Here is a 10,458-nt window from a genome sequence, read left to right as displayed (position 1 = left end):
GGTGAGGATTTTTGATTTCTTTACATTGAGATGTAATCTATACCGAAGGCTATGTTCTTTGATCTTCTAAGGCCTAGGATATCAGTATTTAGGCATTCCATTTTATTTTTGACAACTTCCAATTTCACTAGATTCATACTTCATATATTCCACATTCCAATTATCAACAGATGTCTGCAGATTTTGAGTTCTGCACCATCCGCAAATGAAGGTCCTCCATCTACATCATTTCGGTCAACTCTACTTTGAAGAAGCTGCTCGGATTCCCCACTCGTATTTTGAGTTCCTTCCAACCTCAGGGGCTCATGTTCTGACACTGTATCAGACAATGTTCCACTACTATTCATAAGGTTTTTGGAGGCTAACCATTCAGAAGTAGTATGCCTCTCCTTCTTTTTAGTTTGTATTAGTTTGGAAGCTCCACAGAAACCTGTCTACCATGGGCGATCCTGCTGGTATTTAAAATACCAGTGTCAGAGATTCCAACATCACAGCAAAAAAAAACGACTACAATAAAATAAACTTGACAGAAGAACAATGGTCTATAAAAGTTACTGGTCCAGTACCTTTTCCAAAGTTCAGAGACACATATGTCAATATAATCATAGTTGCAATTCTTATCAGGATGCTAGTAACATTGTTTAGAAAACATCTCATAAACCTAAATTACAAGCCAAACTGTTTGCAAAATCTCAAATTTTGTAGTTCTCAAATACTTTTAAATTAAGTATATATTTCCAATGACATCAAATATTTACTAATTCAATAATACATCTACCCTGCAAGGAAAACTACCGACCACTCAGATAAACTAAGTGAAACAGACAAAATTCATATTCATCCTCAAATGCATGATAAAAGATAAGATTTGAAAAGGCTCCAAAGCTTCTCTTTGATAGGAGTACTACCTATATCTAACAGAAAGCATCTACCAATCCCTAATTCTCTTCTTTCTCCAAACTTCAACTTTCCCTCTGCTTATCCCAATTGATTTAACCAATGACAACACAATGATTTTGTCCTGTTAATTCTCTCCTCTAAGAGTCCTGGTGTGGCACTGTAGGAGAAGCACTTGACCATGAACTTGGTTTGAAGCGCAAGGTCAGCAGTTCAAACTCACAAGCCGCTCCTTGGAAACCCTATACAGGGTCACTATATGTCAGAGATGACTTGACAACACTGAACAATACCAGCATTCTCTCCTCTTGCTTTCCTCAACAATATGGACAGCCTAGAACTGCTGACTTCTGGTTTAGCAACAGTAATGGTTGTACACTAAAACAGCAGAACAGAAGAGGATGGGAGAAGCAGAAAACTAGATTAGTTGTGCCCACTAGCCATGCCTGGCCCTAAATTTTGTACCCTACACCTGGTCCTGCTATAGCACTGTCGGTTTATGCTCCAGAATGCAAAGCCATTTGAACTGAAAGGTCAGTGGTTCAAGCTCACCAGCTGCTCCTTAGAAACCCTATATTGTTGTTGTTGTTGTTATATGCCATGGAGTCAGTTCCGACTCATAGTGCCCCTACACAGGGTTTCCGAGGCTGTAAATCTTTACTGGAGCAGAGTGCCTCATCTTTCTCCCACGGAACCACTGGTAAGTTTCGAACTGCTGACCTTGCGACTCACAACCGATTCATAACCACTACGCTACCAGAGCTCCTTTAGAAACCCTATACGGGGTCACTATGGGTCGGTATTGACTTGAAGGCACTTAACAACAACAACATTCTGTTCTACTAACAACATCCTGACCTACTAACAAATCAAACCCATAGCCAGCACCTAAACCAAGCCAAGGTAAGCTGTTTCTTTTTTCTTTCATCTTGGTTTTCAGTCCTTCAGGAACAGAAATAAATCTACACAGAATAGGGAAAGTAAGCATACAAAAGAGAAAGGAAGGTCAAGTAAAGGACCATTAAAAAAGAACTGGTTTACTAGACTATAATCACTATCCAAAGGTCATATCTTACAGAAATTAGATGAAGCCAAGTGTATGATTTGTTGAATGCAAAATTGTTGCTCTTACTCCCACCCTCTTGGTACACAGGGCAGACAAGGATAGGCAACTTGGACATTAGCTACCCAAAATGAGGGGCTACAAAGGCAAGAAGTGACTGGCCTGCAAGCTTTCAAGAGGGAGCCTAGATCCAGAGGGTGTGGAGGAAAGTAGACTCTCCACTCAGTAGTATCCTGTTTGGGTGGGGCTGATGGAAGGAGATGGGGATAGGACTCTTGTGGTACAATAGTGAATAACTGCTATTAGGATTGACTGTAAGAGTTGGAAATGTAAAGGCAGACATTATGTAGCAAAAGGAGGGGAGTGGTTGACTTTGCAGTCCAGGAGCGGAGGGCCTTGGGACCATTAAAGGGAGAAGAGCGGAGAGCGGGACCCTAACCAGTGACGCAGTGACGCCAGAGATGGAGGCAGAGACGATGATGAGGAGAGATGGAGCAGCTGGGGACTCTAGACCCAGAGAGGAAGTGGGGCTGTGTGCTGATGACCAAGGGACAGAATTGCAGGGTATACCCTTTGGTTGTTTGATGATGCATGGAGGGGACTGTAATTATGGCAATGAAATGATAAATGATAGGATGAATGTAAAGCTAATGTTCTCCCATGTAAACTATCACATAATTCATAATACGTTAAAAAAACATGTATTTGCAATGAACAACAGCAACAACAACAAAAAAACAACACTATTGATCTTGTCTGTAAACCTTCACAAAATTCACAATAAAAAGTTTATTTTACTTGAGAGACAGAGCACCTGCCACTTCTAGACCCATGCATGGATTGAGTAAGGCTATGTGCCTACCGGCAGAAGACTGGCTTGCAGAATATGCCTTAGGACATTTAAATGAACAGATATTTATTGTTTTGTGTATGTGCATCAAATATTTTTGCCTTGTTCATTTGTGAAATTTAAGATATAAATGAGGAACCACAAGGAGGAAGTGGAGTGACTATTGTTCGGAGGAAATTTTAATTATTGAGATGAAACAAAGTATATATTTTGAATATAAAGCTGATGATCTTATCTGTAAACCTTCATACAAGTCACAATAAAAAGTTGTGTTTTTTTTAAAAGGACTTTTACTAGTTAGACTTGCAATTTATGAAGTACAAACAAATCCATTCTTGATATGGCTGCAGCAATTAGATCTTTCAAAATTTTATACTTTTGTCTTACCTCCCGCATTTCCTCATCTAACTTTCGCTGCTCCAAAGCTTCTTTTTCTGCCCGCTTGCGGTGTTCCTTCTCCACCTTCTCATATTTTTTCCAGTACAGAAGCATCTCCTTGGTGAGACGGCGGGCACGAGGCAAAGTCTCCTTACAGTTCTTCTGGGCCTGCAAAGCAGCGCGACGCACTTCCTTCATACATTGGTGAGCAAGCTGCAAAATACAAAATATTATCACAATAGGGGAAAACCCAAGACCAAGGCCTGTTTTCCATGAGCTCTAAACCACAGAAGTCCTCTGTTTAGTATAAGCAGTTCTCCTATGGATATGTCTTTCCCTCTCCCCTTAATCCCTGATTGATGCCATTGTATAGTGACCCAGTCCCAGATAGCCTGAGTCAATAAGGATGAGAAATCCACAGGCATATTTCCATAAAAGATTAAATAAAGTTTAAATATGCAATTAAGAAGTTGGATGTGCTAAGAGGTTATAAAGCATCACATACATTAAGAATATATGCTATTGTAACCATGGCAATGAAACAATATATGATAGAATGAATGTAAAACTAATGTTCTCCCATGTAAACTATCATATAATTCACAATAAATTAAAAAAAAAAGAATACATGCTAGACACCATTCTAAGATTAATATATAGTCAATAATATTGTTCAAAACAAACCCTATTAAGTTGGCATTATTATCATCCCCATTTTACAGATGAGGAAACAGGTTTGGTTGAGTGGCATGGCCCAGAGAATCATAACTATTAACATTATCTCATGTGATTCTCACAACTCTCAAAGTTAAATTAATTCCTTCTATGCAAAGAAATTAGGGAATCCTGGTAGCACAGTGGATTATGAACTGGCTGCTAATTACAAAGTCTACAGTTTGAATCTACCAGTCGCTCCTCAGGAGAAAGATGAGACTTACTGCTCCTGTAGATATTTACAGACTCAAAAGCCATATACAAAGTTAGTAAGAGTCAGAAGTGACTCCACAGCACATAGCCGCCACCACCACTCCCAAGCAAAAGTATTAAAATGATTACTTCTTAGATGAAGAAACTAAAGCTCAGGCAGATTCAGTGATCTCCCAAGGAATTAGAATGGGTTATGGTTTTATCAAAAAAGGTTCAAATATCAGAAATCTGATAAAGAACTTTATGAAATAGATTGAGAAAATTTAGAAATTCTTTTAGGTACTACTAGATTCATCATCAATATGGTGTAACAGATTAAGAACAGCAAAAACAGATCCTAAGAACAAGAATATATTCCACCACAACAGAAAATAGAAAACTAAAATTTTACCTTTCGGCTATTGGTAAGAAACAGGTTATGAGCTGAAGCTTTCTGCTTGTTGGCCTAAAATTTTCAAAAATAACATTTCATTTAGAATAAGTTTTAGTTATATTTTTATGTAGACTTGTATTGAATTCCTAGAGCGTTAGGAAATAAAATGTCAAGTCAAGCATTTTCAAATCACATCTAAAAGTCATCCAAAAAAATATTGCCTTAAGCATCATATATAAGATTACTGAAAGCAGCATTAAGACTTAGCTAGTGTGTGTGGCTGTTTAAAATACAATCTTCTTATATTTTTTGCAAAGAATCTAAGTTATATATAAGGCTTACAACATACTTGGAAAATGCAAACACATATTCCAAAACCCTGACTAAAACATGTTGCTTTCAAGGACCAATCTGCAAAGGAGCAGACATAGCAGGGCACACAGACTTAGGTAGCTTACTTTCCCCAACTATGGTTCTAGTTCTAACCCTACTTTCTATCAGGGTAAACCTGCTGCCATTATTACTCAATTCCTGCTACCACATATATCTCACCTTCTACCAACAACAACAACAAAAAAGTTTTGAGGGAGAAGAATCCTGGTAAGGCGCCGTAGGACCATATACATATACATACATACATACATACATATATATATGTGTATGCGGGGGGGTGGGGGGTGATGAATCACCTATACGCATCTTATCCCCAATTGTCTAATGAATTTTGGGTCCTTTCTCTTCAACTTTATGAGTTCTCCAATTATTATGGATAATAATCCTTTCTTTGTCTGTTGAATATACAGTGAACAGTTACTCCCAGTTAGCAATTAATTATCTTTTCATTTTGGTTCTTTCTTTCTTTTAATTCTAGTTATTTCATGAAAAAATTTATGTTTCCATAGTCAAATGTATCATTCTTGTCTTTTATTGCCTCTGGATATTTAGTCAAAGGTAAGAACTCCTTTTCCACATAAATTTCTTAATCTATTTCCTTCTAGTACTTGTGCAGTTTCCTTGACCTTGAGACTGCTAATCCATTTAGAGTATGAGCTACACCTAACTTTACCTTTTTCCAAATGGTTACAAAATTGTCACAGCAGCATTTATCAAAACGTGTACTAGTCTACCACAGTATTCATTCGCCATTCATTTCGTTTACAGATTTTATAGTATGTTTTAACATTTGTTGCAGTTTTTTCAATGTTTTCTTAATTCTTCCATATGAACTTTAAAATCAGTATTTCTAACTTCTTAAAACAGATATTTTCATTAGTGTAACATTAAATTTATATTGAGTGACATGCAACAAACTACTCTTGCAACGTTTAAGTTTGAAACATAAACTGTTATCAAAAATAAAGTAAAAAAAATGCCTATGCATTTCTTTCAAATCATTCACTTTCTTCTAGTACCTGTGATTTTTCTCCAAGAAACATATCGACTTTTAGTTTTAATTTCTGCTGTTATCACCTATTAATTTCTTGTCAAATCCTTACCATTTTTGGAAAAGTTAAGGAACTGACAACTAGTCCTAGTTGTCTTCTGGATTCTGACTCAATTCTAGAAAAATAGTAAATGAAGAGAATGCTTAATTTCAACAAATTAGTTTCCTTTCTGAAATATAGATAAACTTTGTTAAGTCAGCTACCTCTGACAGATCCCTCCTAGAGACTGGGAGAGCACACATTCTCCCCTTCCAACCACTCACCTTTGGTAGCTCCTTTTTCACGATGCTGAGCCATACTTTCCTGCGACGAGCATTAAGCTGCTCAATGGATAAATGCTTCTTCTTGGTGCCAGGGAGAGGTGCATCATGAGAGAACTTGGCAAAGACTTTGGTCTGATGGTGATGGAGACGAGGGGATTCTTCAGAAGAAAGTTCTTCATCCCTTCGCCTTTTTTTCTTCACTTTTTTTAATTTGGCTGCAAAGGAAACAAAAACTCATCAGATTGCATTTCTTCCAACAGTACAACCTATCACTTTTAGAAAACTCTAGGTTTTATTCCTCATCCCACCTTAGGCTAGGAATGTTTTTATTTATTCAGGCCCATGAATATTCGAAGAAGAAGAAAACTGGATACCTCGAAAAAGAAAACTGGATACCCTTTCTGCTTACAGGAAAGAGAAATACAGAATAAAACAAGAGCCGAATAAGCAAAGGAAACAAAGGAAATACCACAGGTTCGAGTAATCATCATAAGGAAGGTCATGTTGGTGAATAAAAGAAGGGGAAAATATATTAACTGATACAACATTAAGATTTTCAAAGATATAATAAAAGATCTTATCTTATCTACATTGGGGAAGGTTGTGGAGAATGAATAAATAGACCTGGTGGTGCAATGATCAAAGAGCTCAGCTGCTAACAAAAAAAGGTCAGCAATTTGAACCCACCAGCATTTCCTTGGAGAAAGCTGTAGCAGTCAGCTTCTGTAAGGATTTGAACAATCTAGGTCACTTCTATTCTATCCTACATGGTCACTAGAGACAGTGAGTGAAGGATGAGAAAACAACAGATGTAAAATAGATAAGGGAGGGTGTAAGAGAAAGAAGGGAAGAAGGCTAAGAGACACTGTCAGTAGAGTTCAGATCTACAGGGAAATAAAATTTTCCTTGTACAGATTTAGGCTGCTAAGACCTAAATCAGAGAGAAAAGAACATTTCCTGGCCAACAGGAACTCAAACACTACAGAGGACCATCAGAAGTTGATTTAATTTAAATCACCTCTGACACAGCAACAATTACAAATCATTCCAAAAACTTTGGTCACTCTTCCAACTTCTCTGAGAATAATCAACTTCTTTCACTCCCAGAAAAAAATTTCTGTTTGCAGAGTGCCAGCAGAAAAAAAATAAATAAACGAACAGGCCTAAACCTTTGGCTAGGCATATGTAGTTCTTATGTATTTCTATAGCTAGAAATAATCATAAATAAGATATTAAATAAAGTTAATAGTGGTTATGGTGGTAATGTGCTAGGGAGTCAGCTTTGACTCAGAGTGACCCTATACAGAGTTTTCAAGGCTGTAAATTTTTACAGAAGCAAAAAGCTTCGTCTTTCTCCTTGTACGGTCATTAGGAGCTGGAATAAGCTCAATGGAGATGGGATTTGTTTGCATTAATGGTACTTGGTATTAATTAGATATGAAACAAGGACTTTTCAGACAACAAAGTAAATGTCTAGCATAAGGATTATATTCAAAGTCGCAAAGCACCAGCAAGTTGTATATGATTCTGAATGAGTTAAAGTGAATGAAAGGCAGGTCAATATGCTTACCTTTAAGTTTCTTTTCCTCCTTGAATTTCTTTTTTTTGGGTCCAAGCAGGTGCCGTTGTTGTTCATAGAAAGGGTCATATGTAGAGAGCAGGCCTGCACTGTAGTACTGGTATTGCTGCAGCTGAAGCAGGCAAAGACAGTAATGCTTAGAAGGACCTGTGAGTGTTCTACAATAAAGCCTTCAAGGAACATCATGCTTACCACAAAAATCTCAGTAAGAGAGAAACCAAAAATCTAAAACACAGTATACTTCCCACAAAAAGATCAATAAGGATTTAGCATATCAAATTAAATGATCTACTTAGCTTTCAAACAAAACGGTCAGGTACTATGCACATGAAAATTACTTAAACAGAACCCCTTCATGCTTTTGAATTTCTACCAGAGTATTTGCTTAGTACTGACAAATGAATGAAAGATGAAATGGGCTAAGACTTTTCTTTCCTTAAAAGTTAATCAATTATGCTGAATCTTTCAATGAGTTCCAGTGGGTTTTTTTTTGTTTTTTTTTAAATGAGTCTTTGGGGTTTTTCTATGTATAGGATCATATAATCTACAAATAGTTTTACTTTCACTTTGCCAATTTGGATGCCTTTAATTTCCATACCTTGCCTTATAATTCTGGCTAAGACTTCCAAAACAATACTGAATAGGAATGGTGATAAAGGGGATCCTTGTCTGGTACCTGTTTCCAAGGGGAAGGCTTTCAGTTTCTCTCCAATTGAAAGTGATGTTAGCTGTTTGTTTTATATAGTTGTTACGTGCCATGAAGTCAGTTCCGATTCATATCGACTCTGTACAGGGTTTCTAAGGCCATAACTCTTTATGGGAGCAGAAAGCCTCATCTTTCTCCCACAGAATAGCTGGTAGTTTCGAACTGCTTACCTTGCAGTTTGCAGCCCAATTCGTAACCACTTCGCTATCAGAGTTGGTTTTGTATACATGCTCTTAATGATGCTGAGGATTTTCCCTTCAATTCCTACTTTCTTGAGTGTTTTTGAAGGAATGGATGTTGGATTTTGTCAAATATCTATTCTGCATCAATTGATATGATCACGTGGCTCTTTTCCTTTTTATTTATATGGTGGATTACACTGATTGTTTTTCTAATGTTGAACCATCTTTGGATCCATTGTACGAATCCCACTTGGTCATGATGTATTATTTTTTTGATGTGTTGTTTGAATTCTGATGGCTATGATTCTGTTGAGAATTTTTGCATCTATGTTCATGAGGGATATGGGTCAATAACTTTCTTTCTTAGTTATGTCCTTCTCGGGTTTTGGTATGAAGGTTATGCTTGCTTCATAGAGTATATTAGGAAGCTTTCTATCCTCTTCTATATTCTGGAATAATGTGAGTAGAATTGGTGATAGGTCTTCCCTGAATATTTGGTAAAATTCACCAGTGAAGCCATCTGGACCTGGACTTTTTTTGGTTGGAAGTTTTTTGATGATTTTATCAATTCCTTCTTTTGTTATGGGTCTGTAGCAGTTTTCTACTTCACTCAGTGTAAGTTTAGGTAGCTACAATTTTATGAACTTGACTTATACTCATGGATGTAGTAGCTCAAAATACCAACTGAGAAGGAAGGAGTTTTTACATCAAGTATCAATGCTATCCCCTCTGTATACAGGGTAGAAAGGGATGGGCAACTTAGACGTTGTTGTTGTTAAGTGCCACCAAGTTAGTTCTGACCCATACCAACCCATATAGGGCTTCTGAGGAGCAACTGGTGAGCTTGAACCACCACCTTGCAGTTCAAACCAACTTTGCAGTCCAGCGCATTAACCCACACAGCACCACACCAGGACTCCAACTTAAGACACTAGCTACCTAAAAAGGGGAGGCAATAAAGGCACGAAGTGACTGGTTTTCAAGAGGGAGTTTAGTTAAGACTCCACTAAATACTTTTCATCTTGTCTAGATTGGTCTGGTGAAAAAAGATGGGGATAAGATATTTATGGTTCAATAATGAGTAACTGTTATCATGACTAATTGTGACTGTTACAACTGTAAAGGTAGAAGTTTTATAACAAAAATAGGATAACAGTTAATCTTATAGTCCAGAAACTGAGGACCCTAGGACAATCAAGGGAGAAGAGCACAAGCAGAATGCAGGATCTTCTTCAGAGAAGCAGCGACACCACACATTGAGGCAGAGATGAGGATATGAAGAGAGGGAACAGCTGAAGACTCTAGATTCATGGAAAGAGAGGACTGAGAGCCAACAGCCAGGAGACAGGCTTGCACAATGTGTCTTTTGATAGTTTAAATTATTATATATGCCTGAGTGTTTTTTTGTTTTGTTTTTTTAATAAAGAAAGCTACAATGAATAGAGAAAAATAGCATTAACTAATGGTACATGGAGGGGATTATGATCATTGTAATGAAACAAAGTATATGATTTCTTGAATGTACAATTTATGATCTGCCCTATAAAGTTTCACTCAATTCAGAATAAACTCTTTAATAATAATAATAATAAAAACTTTTAAGATTAAAAGTGTAATATGCTCAAAAGGTTATTAGCAATACTTTAAATCAATTATAAAATTGTTCTTTAACTATGGGAGCTGAAGCAAAATGACAAGAAGTTTGTAGCATAGTGGTTATGAATCTGGTTGCGAACTGCAAAGTCAGCAGTTCAAAACTACCAGCTGTTCCACGGGAGAAAGATGAGGAATTCTG

General features: G+C 37.0%; 1 protein-coding gene across 1 annotated transcript in view; it reads right to left on the bottom strand.

Annotated features, from left to right (window-relative positions):
* INO80 (INO80 complex subunit) overlaps positions 1-10,458 on the bottom strand; it is a 157,143-nt gene that overhangs the window by 138,708 nt on the left and 7,977 nt on the right. The window contains exons 5-8 of the mRNA XM_006831756.1: positions 7,767-7,887; positions 6,197-6,411; positions 4,507-4,560; positions 3,198-3,401 (exon numbers count right to left, since the gene is read on the bottom strand). Of these exons, the coding sequence (XP_006831819.1) occupies positions 3,198-3,401; positions 4,507-4,560; positions 6,197-6,411; positions 7,767-7,887 (594 nt within the window). The remainder of the gene's footprint in view (positions 1-3,197; positions 3,402-4,506; positions 4,561-6,196; positions 6,412-7,766; positions 7,888-10,458) is intronic.

Source organism: Chrysochloris asiatica, unplaced genomic scaffold (assembly GCF_000296735.1).
Source record: "Chrysochloris asiatica unplaced genomic scaffold, ChrAsi1.0 scaffold00004, whole genome shotgun sequence".
In the NCBI taxonomy this organism is placed as follows: Eukaryota; Metazoa; Chordata; class Mammalia; order Afrosoricida; family Chrysochloridae; genus Chrysochloris; species Chrysochloris asiatica.
Note: the sequence above shows the minus strand (reverse complement) of the source record. Positions and strands in the feature narration are given on the sequence as shown.